Source organism: Papaver somniferum, chromosome 4 (genome assembly GCF_003573695.1).
Source record: "Papaver somniferum cultivar HN1 chromosome 4, ASM357369v1, whole genome shotgun sequence".
NCBI classification, from domain to species: domain Eukaryota; kingdom Viridiplantae; phylum Streptophyta; class Magnoliopsida; order Ranunculales; family Papaveraceae; genus Papaver; species Papaver somniferum.
This window is the reverse complement of record NC_039361.1, coordinates 128080313-128097178: the sequence shown is the minus strand read 5'-3', so window position 1 is coordinate 128097178 and position 16866 is coordinate 128080313. Positions and strand designations below refer to the sequence as shown.

Below are 16866 nucleotides of genomic sequence, written 5' to 3'. Positions count from 1 at the left end.
GATATAAATAGATGTCTTGGGTCATATAGAAGGTGTGTCGAGAGTTTGGGAACCTAAGGAGAGCCAGAGAAGAAGAAATCAGGGCTTTACCAAACTCTGTTTCTGCTGCTGCTACTACTGAAGAAGAAGAACGCGAAGAACATTGACGCACGGTAAACAGTCGCAGATGTTGTTGTTTAACAGCTGAAGAACATTAAGCTGTGCAGGGCAGTCGTATTCTAGGGTCTTAAAATCAGCGACAAAGCAACAGTTTTTCTGTAACAGTTCCATTGTAACAGCTGTTTTGCAACAACAATACACTGTTGCAAACAGTTTGTGTTATTACTTTCACTCTTTTGATCATCTTTTGAGCAACAAACACATATTTTGAGATCATGATTATTATGAGCTAAACCCCATTGCTGAGGCGATATAGGAAGCTGTTTTTCCAACAAAAAGTGGTATATTCTATTTTATCTTTTTATTTGCAATAATTATATGATTATTTTCCTTGAACTATTATTGAATATGATTTTTATTTGAGTGATTGTGATCTATTTTGATGGAGTATGCTTAGTTTTAAGACTTTTGATGCTTCATACTTGGTATTTACAATTATTACTTTTGAAAATCTACTTGTTGCAATATTTTAGAATCAAATTAAACAAGAAAATTGCATAAATATAAGTATTGGTTTAATCACTTTGAACTTGGAAAATAGTGGAATCTTAGCCTCAATTTTTCTTTTAGTATTGATATCAGCTTTGATTGAGTTTGCTATAATTTTTAGTGAGTTTTCTATTTTAATATTAGAATTTAAGTCTAATTAGTATCCTTCACAAGTCTGAGAATCGAACCACTTTTACCACTATTTACAAATCACATCAATTTTTGGCGCCGCCGACGCGTACTTGTTTTTAGGGTTTTAATTTTTTTTTTAATTGTTTTATTATTATTATTTTTTTTTATGTTTTTGGGTATTTATCTTGTGTCTACAGGTTCTGGATCATAAAGAAAAATTTTCCAAGGAGTTTGGTGATTTCAAAAAGACTTGGAGCTAAAGATTAAAGCAAAAAGAACAGAAAAGAAGACAATTTTATTTTAGACAATTTTAGTTTAGGATTTGTTTATTTTATTTAAAAAAAAAACTGTATTAGGGTTTATTATTTTTTTAATTTTTCTTTTCTTTTTGGACTTTTGGACTTTGGGACATTATTTTTTTTATTACCCTACGAAAGGGTACTTTAAATATAAACTGTTTGCAGAGAAGGAGGACAATTACGATATTGTCTCTGCATCTTGGGTTCGTACACTAGACATCGGAGTCAGTGGCCCGAGTCGACTACAACCGATTCATCCCCGTCTGGAACGGGAGGTAAGATTATAAACACTCACGAATCCCCTGTCAGCGAGTTACTGGACTCCTTCGTATGCATATATGTTGAGGACTGAATACGGACATTTATTTTTCTAATAAAGGGCAAGGCCTGGCCATACAAGATAAGGGTTCGGATTTCATCACCGTTCTCTTCTGCCCGCTTTAGGAACACGTAACCTACGCGAACCTAAGCCTAAAATTTTGACTAGAACGAGACCGATAGGGTAACGAGCTTAACAGGAAAGTCATTCGAAAAATATTGGTTACTCTTTTAAGCATACTTCGAAGTTCTTGACGGTTTCTGTAAATTGAATGCGTGACTGCGCCGCCTTGTAATACCGGTGAGTCCTTGGGTATCAAAGCTCCACCGAGCTTCCCTCGCCTCTATTCAACTTACGTTCACTCGGATTCCAGAGGGGTTTGCTTAAATTGTAACGAATTCCCGTTCGAAGGATTAGAAGCTGGTCTAGAAACAATCTAAGTAGAGTCATCATGCTTTTTGTTTGCTAGAAATCAATAGGTTTGATTTGGTTGAGTCGGCCTTGATCTATGTTTGCTTACCCTTCCAATTTAGAAAATTCTATTGTATGCCTGAACGTAAAAGAGACGCACTAGGTAGATTTGTTAAAGAGAAACCTAGTAGTTCGAAGTGTCTCGATTACCTTAATCTAGAAAGTCCGGCTTTTGAAGAGTCTGTTTTTGAACGTTCTTTGACTGAGGAGAGAATCCCTGTTGCTCCGATAGCGCCAAAAATGACAACTTTGAAAGCTTTGTTGAATCCAACTAGGACTACCCGTCCTTCGTGTATTAAGTTAGCTGAAACGGAGGCACCTTATAAACTGAAACCTGGGACCTTACAGATGCTCCCAATCTTTTTAGGGAAAGAAAATGAAAACCATATTTACCATGTTAGGGATTTTGAGGAAATTTGTAGTACTCTAAGAATTAGAAGCTTAGATGATGATGCTTTGAAACTTAGGTTATTCCCCTTTTCCTTGAAAGATAAGGCCAAGTCATGGCTGTATAGTTTGGACTCTAAGTCAATTGAGACATATGAACAACTTACATCTGCCTTTTTCAATAAGTTTTTCCGTAGGCACAAAACATCATCTATTAGGACGCAAATATGCACATTTTCACAACAAGAGGGAGAATCTTTATATAGGTATTGGAAAGGTTCAATGATTTATTATCCCAGTGTCCTCATCATGGTTTAGAAAAGGTTAGGCTAGTTCAGATCCTTTATGAGGGTTTAGATTATTCCACAACGACCATGGTTGAGTCTTTATGCACTGGTGGATTTGAAAACCAAACTGTTGATGCGGCGATGGAATTTTTTAATGAAATCGCCGAAAAAACCCAGCAATGGGAAAATAGTAGGGCACCCCAGAAAACAATTCTTTTAAGTAGAGGAAACGTTAATAGTGTAGAAGGAGGCTATGAATCAGATGCAAAAATTGCTGCTATAGCAAAAAGCTTAGAAGCCTTAGAAGTGGGCCAGACTAGTGGTAGAGTGGAGCCTTTTTGGGAAGTCCAGCATATTGAAGAGAAGGCCAATGCTCTTTATTATAACACTAGATTTGATAACCGTCAAAAGATTGACCCATATTCAGAAACCTATAATCCTGATTGGATAAACCATCCGAACCTTTCATGGTCTAAGGGCCAAAGTCAAGGTCAGTTTAGTAATTCTAATGCTCCCCCAGGTTTTGGCTATACTAAGAATCCTTCAGGACTATCTCAGTTTCAGAATCCAGATAAGAAAATCCTAAGTTTAGAGGAATCTCTCGCCTTGTTAACTCAGCAAACTGTAAAATTCCAGTTATCCGTAGAACAGAGTCTACAAGCTAGTAACAGGATAGGACAAGAAAATAGTCAGGCTATTTCCGAGTTAAAAACCCAGGTTGGTCTGATAAGTGATTCTTTGAGAGAAAAAGGTAAGTTTCCTAGTCAAACACAACCCAACCCTAGAGGAGTTCATGAATTAGGTGTAAAACCATCGAATCAATTGAATGTTGTTAGAACCCTTAGAAGTGGTAGGGTTGTAGACAATAAGGTAACCATGCCCGATAGTGAACATACTGTAGTTCACCCCTCAGGATCTCACCTCTCAGGACCAGTAGCTGAAGAGACTAATAAAGTTTCTGATGATGTGAATTCGGTTCCTGAAAGGTCTGATTTTAGGCCTAGAGCCCCATTTCCTCAGCTATTAGTACCAACAAAGAAGGAATCGAACTTTAATGACATAGTGGAGGTTTTTAAGCAAGTTACCATAAACCTTCCCTTATTAGATGCAATTAGGCAAATTCCTGCTTATGCCAAGTTCCTTAAGGATATGTGTACGCGAAAGCGAAAACTTAGCGTCCATAAGAAATCCTTTTTAGCTAGTCACGTAAGTTCAATAATTCAGAACACCACAACTCCAAAGTAGAAAGACCCAGTTTCTCCTACCATTGCTTGCATAATAGGTAACTTCCGGGTAGAAAAAGCTTTGCTTGACTTAGGATCCAGTGTGAACTTACTGCCATTCCATGTATACTTACAGCTAGGACTTGGTGAAATAAAACCTACTCAGATGACACTACATTTAGCTAATAGGTCTGTTAAAATCCCTCGAGGTGTTATCGAGGATGTTCTTATTGAGGTCGACAAGTTTATTTATCCAGTGGATTTCGTGGTCCTAGATACCCAACCTGTCCCTGACACATAGAACCAGATACCTGTGATTTTAGGTCGCCCATTTTTAGCTACGTCTAATAGATCATTAACTGTCGAAATGGTGTGATGAGTTTATCTTTTGGTAATATGACTATGGAGATGAACATTTTTAATGTCAGTAAGCAACCTCATGAGCTAGATGACGCATGTGTTGAGGAGGTGAACATGATAGAAGCCTTAGTTCAGGAGTCATTACCAAACATCTTTTCTGAAGACCCATTAGAAAGTTGTCTATCCCATTTTGGTTTAGATTTTGACGACGATAGCACTATTGAACAGGTGAATGCTCTATTAGATTTTACCCCTGTGTTATACACTAATAGATGGAAATCTAGGTTCGAACCGTTACCAATTTCTGAGACTACCCGAATTCCTTCTTTAGAAGAGCCCCCAAAGTTGGACCTTAAACCACTACCTGATACTCTAAAGTATGTGTTTTTAGGCCCATCTGAGACTTTACCTGTGATTGTAGCTTCCAATTTGGATAGTGACCCGGAAAGTAGGCTAGTAAATGTACTTCAAGACAATAAGGAAGCTTTAGGGTGGACTATAGCAGACATTAAGGGTATAAGTCCTACTGTGTGTATGCATCATATTCATTTAGAGGAAGACTCCAAACCTTCTAGGGAGATGCAACGTCGACTGAACCCTAACATGAAAGAGGTAGTTCGAAAATAGGTGCTTAGGTTGTTAGATGCGGATATTATTTACCCAATTTCAGACAGTAAGTGGGTCAGCCCTGTTCAGGTTGTCCCCAAGAAATCAGGTATCACTGTAGTCCAGAATGATAATAATGAATTAATCCCAACCCGAGTGACCACGGGATGACGTGTGTGTATTGACTATAGGAAATTGAACAAGGTCACAATGAAGGATCACTTTCCCCTTCCTTTAATCGACCAAATGCTAGAGCGATTAGCTGGACATAGTCACTATTATATGATGAGCATATTTTCTGATATGGTAGAACGGTTCTTAGAGGTCTTTATGGATGATTTTTCAGTGTATGGTTCATCTTTCGATGAGTGCTTGCATCATTTGACATTAGTGTTGACTAGGTGTAAGGAAAAAAAATTTAGTGCTTAATTGGGAAAAATGCCATTTCATGGTTAAATCAGGAATTGTATTAGGGCACATCGTCTCTTCAAAGGGTATAGAGGTAGACAAAGCCAAAGTTGACCTTATTAAGACTTTACAGGTCCCAAAAACCGTAAAAGATATTAGGTCATTCCTAGGGCATGCAGGTTTTTACCGTCGATTCATTAAGGATTTTAGCTTGATTTCTAGACTTCTTTGAAATTTGCTTGCAAAAGATGTTAAGTTTGTCTTTTATGATGCTTGTTTAGAGGCTTTTGAGAAGCTTAAAACTTTACTCACTACTGCCCCGATAGTCCAGGCACCTAACTGGAACCTACCCTTTGAAATTATGTGTGATTCTTCAGATTATGCTATAGGCGTCGTTTTAGGGCAACGAGAAAACAAATTACTTCATGTGATTTATTATGCTAGCAAAACTCTGAATGATGCTCAAATGAACTACACAACTACCGAGAAGGAACTCTTAGCCATCGTGTTTGCCTTGGATAAGTTTAGGTCCTACCTATTAGGTTCTAAGATCATAATCTATACAGATCATGCTGCTTTGAAATACCTTTTATCTAAGAAGGATACCAAACCTAGATTGATTAGATGGATCCTATTGTTACAGGAATTTTCCCCAGACATTAGAGACAAAAAGGGTGCAGAAAATATAGTAGCAGACCACTTGTCTAGGCTAGTTGTTAGTTCTCCTAGTGATTCTCTTCCTATAAGGGATAGCTTTCCTGATGAACAATTGTTCTCTGTTTCCCAATCACCTTGGTATGCAAATATAGTGAAATATCTTGTTACTGGTCAAACCCCTCAACATTGGGGTAAGCAAGATCGTTCTAGGTTTTTAGCCGAGGTTAAGCATTTCTTTTGGGATGATCCTTATCTGTTTAAGTATTGTCCGGACCAGATTATTAGGAGATGTGTATCTGAGAGTGACCAGTCTAGTATTATCTCCTTTTGTCATGAACATGCATGTGGGGGTCATTTTAGTGTTAAGAAGACTGCTGCTAAGATTTTGCAGTGTGGATTTTACTGGCCTTAGTTTTTTAAAGATTCCCATAGTCATTGTGTTTCTTGTGAGCGTTGCCAGAAGTTAGGAACCATTTCCCGTAGAAATATGATGCCTTTGAACCCTATTTTAGTGATTGAGGTCTTTGATGTGTGGGGCATTGATTTTATGGGTCCATTTCCTATTTAGTTTGGTTATCTTTACATACTTGTCGTTGTAGACTATGTGTCTAAGTGGGTTGAGGCGGTTCCGTGTTAAACGAATGACCACAGGGTCGTAGTCCAGTTTTTGAAAGAGAATATACTTGCACGTTTTGGTACGCCGCGATCTATAATTAGTGATGGAGGTTCACACTTTTGTAATAGACCGTTGCTCTTTTAATGAAACAATACGGTATTACACATAAAGTAGCAACCCCATATCACCCTCAGACTAATGGTCAGGTAAAGGTTTCCAATAGGGAAATTAAACGTATTCTAGAGAAAACAGTTAATCCAAATAGGAAATACTGGTCATCGAGGCTTGCTGATTCCTTATGGGCTTACCGTACTGCGTTTAAGACACCCATTGGAATGTCACCTTATCGTTTAGTGTTTGCAAAGGCATGTCACTTTTCTGTTGAGTTAGAGCATTGAGCCTATTGGGCTTAAGAACTTAAACTTTTCACTTGACAAGGCAGGAGCTCAAAGAAAGCTTCATCTCAATGAGTTGGACGAGATTCGTAGAGATGCATAATGGTGCTAAGGAGTATAAGAACAAAATGAAACTTGTGCATGACAGGAATATTTTACGAAAGTCATTTTCTCCAGGTCAAAAAGTTCTTCTGTATGACACTCGTTTGCATTTATTCCCCGGGAAGTTGCGTTCTCGGTGGATCGGTCCTTTTGTGGTCCGTACTGTTTTTCCTCATGGCGCTGTTGAGATTGAGACACCAGATGGTAGTAGTTCTTCGAAGGTTAACGGTCAGCGATTGAAGCCCTTTTTAGAGCCTTTTCCTACAGGTGATGTTGAGGAGGTCCCTCTGGAGGACCCTATTTACCTTGATTGACCATCGAGGCGATTTTGTATGTTGTATAATATTTTTGTAGGTTTTTGGTTACACTTCACCCAGGTACTATCTTTCCGACTTCTCTCTTTATTATTTCCTCATGTTACTTATATTATTGGTATTGTTCTTTGATTAGAAACATTGAGGACAATGTTATATTTAAGTTTGGGGGTGGGGTAGAACTTTTTGTTACCTTTTCGTTGCAATAAATAAACTCCAGAGCCTAGAAATTTATCCTTATTAAGGATGGCACTAACCAATCTAAGTGGATGGAAGCATTTTGGTTGTAGGAGTTTAGGAACCAATCTGACTAGATGGAAACATCTAAAGAGTCTATTCATAAAAGCACAGAGCTCAGGTGTTAGAAATAACATGATAGTTTCACCATATCTCGTTGAGTCCTTTTCACTTCTGTTTTTATTTTGTTTTGTTTTTAAACTATGTTTCTCTAAGTGATTAGGTGGGGCTCACGATTCAAGTTGTTACCGATGCTAGGGTGAATTAGAGTGATTAAGATACAAAAAAAAAAAAGAAAAAAAAAGAAGAAAAAGAGACCAGACCATCAGATCAACTGGAATAAATTCAATAAAGTCGACCACTGGAACCCTTGTATATGCCAGTTGTGTTGACCTAGAGTTAGGATTATCGACCACTGGTACCCTTGTATATGCCAGGGTGTTGATATTAGTCAGACCGGTATCTCAGTCCATTAGGATAGGTTCATTTTGGCGGAGGCCTTCAGACAGATATGAGAAACACCGTTCACCTAGTAAACATCAAAACCATCTATGTTTTTCTATATCCATCTTCTTGATCTATCCATGTGATTAGTTTTGACTCCGGATATTGATGTCCATAGTGCGACTATCTGAGTAGAGCTCTGTCACTTCATATGAATTTTAGTATGCTTGAGTGCGAACTCGTGTACAACAATTGGAATTTCGCATCAGGGTACTTCCTCCTGTATTCAATAAGTATGCCAACCAAGGAGATTCTTTAGTGCCTTCCAAGGTTCTGTGTAGATGACTAGGGTCTGGAGTATAAAGGTTTTGTGGGTATACCTCTGGTAAGACCTCCGGAGACAATACTCCGCCACTAGGGACACCTAGGGGTTTAAAGGATTATTGCATACGCTAAATGCAAGCGACAATGCCTGCGACAGTGAGTTAGGATTTTATTTCTATTTTATTTTTGCTCGAGGACTAGCAAATAATAGGTTTGGGGGCATTTGATAGACACATTTTTGTGTCCGATTTGTCTCGATTCTATATATTGTTAGGTCTCATTTTTGTACTTATTATGGTGCTTTATTTATTTGTAGGTATTTTTGGCCAATAAACATTTTTGGAAAAAATTGGCTCGAAAAGTTGTCGGAAAGCACCCGGAGGACATCTGCTATTCGGGCTCTCACTTTGGATAAGGGGTAACCTAATTACTAAGGGGAATCCCATTTCCAGCCAGTTGCTAATCGCACCCCTACTCTGGATAAGGGGCAACCATCTTCAACATTTCAAAAATCAGGTTTTTGGCGGGAAAATAGGTGCAGTGAAGAACAGTTTTGGCAATCGTGATTTGGAGGAGTTTGGGGTCTATTAAACCTCTGATTTTCATAGGATAGACTCTTTATGGGTCTAGGAATCTGATATGGGTGTTTAAATCGATTAGACTGGGCTCAATCGACGGATTTTTCTCACTACAAAAAATATGGAAAGTCACGTGTGTGACCTGTTTTAGGGAATTTTAGAGAGATTAAAGCGCTGTAAACCTTCCCAAAGATTTGTATCTATCTAAGGAAGAATTTAGAATAAAAAGGAAAGCTCAGAAACACGTAGAAATTCTAAAACAAGAAATTGCCGCAACTTGGCCGTGAAGAGAACGAAAGAGATTTTGGAAGATTTGGGAGAGATTTAATCGGTATTTTTGATATAAATAGATGTCTTGGGTCATATAGAAGGTGTGTCGAGAGTTTGGGAACCTAAGGAGAGCCAGAGAAGAAGAAATCAGGGCTTTACCAAACTCTGTTTCTGCTGCTGCTGCTACTGAAGAAGAAGAACGCGAAGAACATTGACGCACGGTAAACAGTCGCAGAACAGTGTCGTTGTTTAACAACTGAAGAACATTAAGTTGTACAGGGCAGTGGTATTCTAGGGTCTTAAAATCAGCGATAAAGCAACAGTTTTTCTGTAATAGTTCCATTGTAACAGCTGTTTTGCAACACCAATACATTGTTGCAAACAGTCTGTGTTATTACTTTTCACTCTTTTGATCATCTTTTGAGAAACAAACACATATTTTGAGATCATGATTAATATGAGCTAAACCCCATTGCTGAGGCGATAGAGGAAGCTATTTTTCCAACAAAAAGTGGTATATTCTATTTTATCTTTTTATTTGCAATAATTATATGATTATTTGCCTTGAACTATTATTGAATATGATATTTATTTGAGTGATTGTGATCTATTTTGATGGAGTATGCTTATTTTTAAGACTTTTGATGCTTTATACTTGGTATTTACAATTATTAATTTTGAAAATATACTTGTTGCAATATTTTAGAATCAAATTAAACAAGAAAATTGCATAAATATAAGTATTGGTTTAATCACTTTGAACTTGGAAAATAGTGGAATCTTAGCCTCAGTGTTTCTTTTAGTATTGATATCATCTTTGATTGAGTTTGCTATAATTTTTAGTGAGTTTTCAATTTTAATATTAGAATTTAAGTCTAATTAATATCCTTCACAAGTCTGAGAATCGAACCACTTTTGTCACTATCTAAAAATCACATCATGGTATGCCATTGGCACTGTGGTGCGACTGGCATGGTTGGCATTCCTTGGCGCGGAGATGTTGCCAGTCAATATTGAGGGTTCTTCCGTGGAATATAACGTATATAAAAAAAGGTACCCATGTAATTTTTACGCAGTCATGTTGAATGGTTCAATAAATGTGCTAGTGGAGACTTTATTACTCAAGTGTGACGTCATTGTCTGACTAAGGTTTTACGATTTTAACCCTAAGCTAAAAACCACCATCAACAGTGGTAAACATACAAGGTCTTAATTTAAGGTTGTAGTTATAGTTTTCTCTCGAATTGAAGAACTCTTATACGCTTCAAAAATAAGCAGTAAAAATTGCAAGATGAGCTCGATTCGAGAGAGATAAGAATCATCTTGTTCAACTTCCTGTAAAAGGATTTGTGGCACAATTTTATGTTCATTTTCACCACCACCAGCCTTCAATGACTCGTCATAGTGAAATGTTGAAATATTAGGTATATCAGAAAAAACAAAGTTCCATAGATACCGGTAACACCCATGATGATATTTAGCGGAATTGCATTCATAAATCTCGAGTACATAAATCAATTTGTTATGCAAAATTTTCTGCACAACTTCCTCAAGAAGGAAAAAACTACCATGGAATGCATTTAGAAGCAGAAGAAAGATCAAACAGAACCTGATTCTTGAAAAATAAAATTGAGCTGTTGATACATGTGTATCTTCCTCTCTCCGGGAACTACTGATCCTCAAGACCGATTGAGGATATAAATGTAATTTAGGAAGGAATACTGATTCTTAGGCAGTATTCTTAGATAAGGAAATATTCCTAAACAAGGTATTATATATAAATAAGGAAATATACCTAGGAAAGGAATACTTCCTAGACAAGGTAATATACCTAGATAAGGAAAAATACCTAGAAAAGGTATTGTTCCTAGATAAGGAAATAGATTCCTAGAAGGTTTTGGGAAACCGTTAAAGCTATAAATAGAGATGTTTACCTCATAGCTAAGATATCTATAGTGTGGTTTGTGATACAGACACACCTATATCAAAGAGGAGGTTCGTGTGGTACACAGAAACCTAGACAAGTTTGTGAGACAATTAATTATTGTAAAAGCAAGCTTAGCAAACAGTTTAGGATTAACTACTGTTTAGAGAGATTGTGAGCGTAACAAAGGGAGAATTGTAATAGTTTTCTTGTTCATAATCTAGAGAAGATATTTCTTCGAATATGGTTTCTAGTGTGTTATGTTTTCTAGTTTTCGTCTATTATTATTCTGAATTCCGCCTCTGTAATAATAGTCACCAAGGTACAAAGATCAATACGTATCAAGTTGGTATCAGATCCAGGTTCGTTATTTTAGGGAAGATTCTTATGGTTTATGGTTTTCCCTAGGTCTCTCTACGTTAAAATTGGTGAGGTGCTCGAGAAGCTAGAAGACGTTATGAGAACAAGGGATTCAAAGATGGGAAAGTCAGTTGATGATCCTAAGCATAGTGAACCATAAACTATGGAAGAAAAGGTGGATGAGCTACAAACAGACACGCAGTCGGTTCAAGTTACCCTTAAGGAATCGAATAAAGGTATTCATTCTCATACACCCAAATGGAAGGCGAAGAAAAAGGCTACGTATCCATCTGGTGTTTTTGAAGAAGGAGAAGAAGAACCGCTCAAAGAAGATTGCATCATGGAACGAAGAGTGACTAAGACAAGACGAAGAGATATGGAAGCTTTTCAAATTAGACGTCAAGGTCCAGTTTCCGGCAAAGAGAGATGGTTCAGCTGGTTGAAAGGAACCCTCGAGTTCCCTAACCTCCAAATCTAAATTTCACAGGAGTTCAAGTTCTTGAGTGGGGGCGCATGATACATGTGTATCTTCCTCTCTACGGGAACTAATGATCCCCAAGACCTATTGAGGATATGAATGTAATTTGGGAAGGAATACTGATTTTTAGGCAGTATTCTTAGATAAGGAAATATTCCTAAACAAGGTATTATTCATAAATAAGGAAATATACCTAGAAAAGGAATACTTCGTAGACAAGGTAATATACCTAGATAAGGAAATATACCTAGAAAAGGTATTATTCCTAGATAAGGAAACAGATTCCTAGAAGGTTTTGGGAAACCGTTAAAGCTATAAATAGAGATGTTTAGCTCATAGCTAATACATCTAGAGTGTGGTTTGTGATACAGACACACTTAGATCAGAGAGGAGGTTCGTGTGGTACACAGAAACCTAGAGAAGTTTGTGAGACATTAATTATTGTAAAAGAAAGCTTAGCAAACAGTTAGGATTAACTACTGTTTAGAGAGATTGTGAGCGTAACAAAGGGAGAATTGTAATCGTTTTCTTGTTCATAATCTAGAGAAGATAATTTCTTCGAATTACTACTTGTGTTTCGTTTTCTAAGTTTCTCGTCTATTATTATTCTGAATTACGCCTTTATAGTAATAGCTACCAAAGTATAGAGATCATACGTATCAGCTGTAGCAATGTCAAGAACTAAGAAATGAACTGCCACACTAATACTTCTCCCGCTCCAAAAAATTAGTGGAAAACAACTTGAATTTCCATCTCAAGTATTCTACCCAATGCAGCACATTCAGACGCTGAATTTCTTTTTCTTGAGATACGGGACTCCGCAAGCTATGACAGTACAAAAGTTTTTGTTGAAGAGCATGGGTAGATAATACAGTTATTGACAGTAAACTCCACCTACTGCTGTGATGTAGTTGAGTAAATAATTACCTTTCAGTACCAACTGCATTAACCCCTGTCAATGGAAGTATCGACCTAGACCACGGAGGCTTACGATACAACAACATTTTCCCGTACCACTTGCAATCTTCCAGAATACACTCAAAGGCTAAATCTCCATTGTTAGTAGCCCATAATTTGGAATACTCATCGAGCATCAATGAACGAGAAATAGATAGATTAAAAGAGAATTTATAATCATTCACTGAATGAGTAGACCCGTGAGTAGGCTCAATTCCTTTTTTACGATCAAATACGGAACAAAGGTGCATAAAATAAGGATAGTAATAAACACCACCATCGTTCCAGATCCACAAAACACTAGCAGGAAGTTTACCCAAGAAATCTTGTACCATTTCAGGTTCATATAGCCTAATCCATAAGAGTTTCAAAATTTTGTGTCTCTTAGCTATATGAACAAACAACTTCCTCGCATCATAAACGTCAGCATCATTAACACATAAAATATGAATTGATCGCATAGATGAAAAATCTGAGTTATAACTAGAGCTAAGAAGTAATGGAAGAATCAATCTACCAGCACGTTTACCTCGATCGAATAACAAACGAGAATAATCAAGTTTGAAGCAAAAACAACCCATACCTATAATTTGTTGTGGAGAAAGAAAAATTCGTCAAAACTGCTCTGGTGTACTGAAAACAATTTGATGCAATTTCTCACACGGAATTCAGTCACGCTGATGTTAATGAACTGATTCACTTCCCCGATTCTGAATGGATTTGACCTAATGACTTCAACAACATCAGTATTCACCACTTTCTCATATTGTAAACTCTTACCAGCAGAAAAATCATTCTTCTCATAAAACAAAAATGATGAAATTAACCCTAATTTGAGAGATTCTGCTTCTTCATCGACATCGGAAGGAATTGAATTAACGACAGTTAAAACTTCTTCAAAGAAATAAGAAGGAATCAGCTTTGATTCTGAAAATTCATCAACAACTGTAAAATCGATTTTGACTCTGCAAGGAGATGGATGAGATGGAGCAGTATGCCTAATAATCATGAGTGAGGTAACCCTCTCAAATGCCTTGGTTATCAATTTTAACCACCTTTGTAGTCTGCGATCTCGATCAACGACGTCCTTGTTCGTCAAATAATATCGATGCCACTTAGAGCAAACATCTAATTTCTCTGCTGCTATCCTTTCCAACTTCAACAGAGGTACTAGTTTTCCGTTCATTTCAACCCATTTTTCATCTGTTGAATCCATGATAAAAAAAATGAAGAAATTTTTGGGTGGATTGAACGGCTCTGATGCTAATTGTTGTATTACTAAAACAGTTAGACAAACAGATGGATAAAATTAGTGATAAACACCTCCTAAATTAATATATTCAGGCAAAATCTGAGTTCAGAGAATACAACCATTAAAGAACAAGGTTCTTATTTGATAATTGATAATCGATTAGCTTCCAAATACAGACTGACTCGAGTTTTATAAGACTAGGTAACTCAACTTAATCCAACGACTAGAAACACTCCAGGTGGGCTAATTTAAACCAACCATTACACATAAATAAAGACAGACACTAATACTACAAGGGCACTCCTAAATAACTACTAACGGCATACATCCTGGTAGCCCCTACATTCTACACTACGACACAATGAGTCTAAATTGATGTAGGCCCGCTGATTTGGTGATGGAACCTTGGTCGGTTTAGGATTCATGGGTCCGGGCCCAAAAGGAAATCCTTATGGAATTAGATTTTGGAAATAAAATTTGATATAAAAGGGAATAAATACCTTTGTTTTTATTCCTCCTCCATACACAACTGGACATCACCTTCGTCCCTTCACCTCCTTCACGCCAGCCGCAGAGGAGGAATTTTTTTTTCTGGAGCTCCGTCGCCGTCCGTCCAACTTCCGGCCGGCACCAACCGGGTACGCGATGATTTTTTTTTCCAGAAGTTTGGTGATTTGTTCATGAGTTGTTCATGCTAAAATCATATACATGTACATATTTTAAGTGTGAGTTTCGTAGAAAAACCTTTATTTTATTAAACATATGTTCGTTCGATCGTTAGTTCAAGAGACTAGCAGTAATCCCTAGCTTGAGAGATTTTTTCTTTTGAAATAGACATGTGTCCAGCGATAAAAATTTTTTTATGAGCTTTCATGGAAACCAAAACTTTATCTTAAAAGGTGTGAACTTTTCAAAAATCCGAAATAAACCTTCGTTTTAAAGAAAGACGATCGTACGAAGGGAAAGAGATTTTTTTTTTTATCAAACCGTGGAGCATCCACGGATATTTTTTTTGATAAAATTACGTGAGTTAATCACGTTTTTATTTATTTATATATATATATGTATACATATATTTTCGAAAAATCAAAGCCTGACTTTGAGCAATATTAACAGCAAACAATTATTTATGATGAACTATTTGTTTAGTTTTCATAATCAGATGATTAATGTTCGTATGATGTAAGTGTTCATGATTTTATGAAAACCTGAGTTTTGCTCGTCTTTTGTAGATTCGAAGAAACGAGCAAATTTTGGAGTGTTAACTCTTGCATTACCATCGCTATTGTTAGTGGAATCGTAAAAAGGTAAGAGTTAAAAGTTATCATTTTGCGAATGCTTGCATGGGCATTTTGTCATTGGCATATCCATAACTCTGCATCTCTGGTTCCAGTCAATGGTGACTTCCAGCAGTAGCAGTGATTATGATTATTACTACTCTTCTAACTCCTCTGATGGACCAATCATCAAAGAATGCTAAGAAAGTTATGAATGGTATACACCTCGATCATTCGAAAGCCTCTCATGATAACTTCTTGAAGAGAAAGGCTGAGGACGAGATTTTAGCTTATTATCGACAAGAGATGGAACGATTCCAGCGTAGGAAGTTTGCAGCTGAGGAGAAACTTCGATCTTGTTCTGACGGTGTAGCTTCGGATTCAGATGCTTCGGAAGATGAAACCGTGTGGGTGCCACGGGAGCGCAAAATTAAACCAGACCGACGTACCAGGGAGATTGAGCGATTGGTTGAAGCTGACCTCGAAGCTGAGCGTGAAAAAGAAGAGTACTTGGATATGATGTATAGCGATCTTGATGAGAGACTAGACTTCATCAATGGTCCTAACAGTGACTCTGAGGGAGAATCTGATGAGGACTCTTCGAAAGACAATAATGATGAAGAATCTGATAATTCTGACAAATCTGATGACGAATCCGATACATCTGATGATTAGTCCTGTTCACGAGTCTTTCTAAAATTATTTATTTTCCATTATAGTAGATATTTCCTGGTTGCTTGAGCAGTTTGGCTGTAAAGATGTTGCGTTAGAAATTATTTTTTGAACAATAATCCCTTATCGTATTTTGCCAAATTTTCTTCACACCCTGACTGAATAGGATGGACCAACGTCCATGTAGGAAATAATTATATATCCACGAAGTACGACTAGACAAGCTGGCTGGGAGACACGCGGCCTGCCAGATCATCAGTTCACAGTTGCGACGTTGGTTACATTCAAAGTGCCAGCATTACCGTTGAACACGCTTGAACCGTCAGTCCCCAGTATTGTCGCACTTCTTCTATGTTACTGGATACACTCTGATTTGACAGTTAGGGTTTCAATAAAAACCGCAACAGATTTGACTATATCCTCTATAGGATAAGCATTCATACCTTCAATGTTTAGGTTTTTCTATTTAAACAACATCTCGTCTCCTGCTTTGTGTATTATCAGAAGGAATTTTGATCACAATCATACCTCTCATCGCCATGTCCAGCAGTAGTATTTCTTCTCGAAACGAGCCTCAATCAAAGCATGAAGTAGAAGCGTCCGTCTCAGTAATTTGTATATTTTTCTTCATCTCCATTTGATTAGAGTTATTGATCATAGGGAAATGATTTGTTGCAGGATAATCAGAAAAATCCATCTTCTTCTCATAGTTTGAGGCCTAAGCGGACTGTTAAAGCTCCTGCCCGGTACAGGTCATCTTATACTGAAACCGGCACATCTGTGAGTAATTCCATGACTTCTCGACTGAAGTTTTACTCAATGGTTTATCCAATCTTCATTTGAAATTGAAAACTTCTTCATCGCAGGTT

At 37.3% G+C, this 16866-nt stretch overlaps 1 protein-coding gene and 1 pseudogene across 1 annotated transcript; one reads left to right on the top strand and one right to left on the bottom strand.

The window, feature by feature from the left end:
* Positions 1-2473: 2473 nt before the first annotated feature.
* On the bottom strand, positions 2474-2572 carry LOC113276678 (annotated as a pseudogene).
* Positions 2573-15472: 12900 nt separating this feature from the next.
* Positions 15473-16000, top strand: LOC113273112 (glutamic acid-rich protein-like). The gene has a single exon (XM_026522880.1). The coding sequence runs from the start codon at positions 15473-15475 to the stop codon at positions 15998-16000; it is 528 nt and encodes a 175-aa protein (XP_026378665.1).
* Positions 16001-16866: the final 866 nt, after the last annotated feature.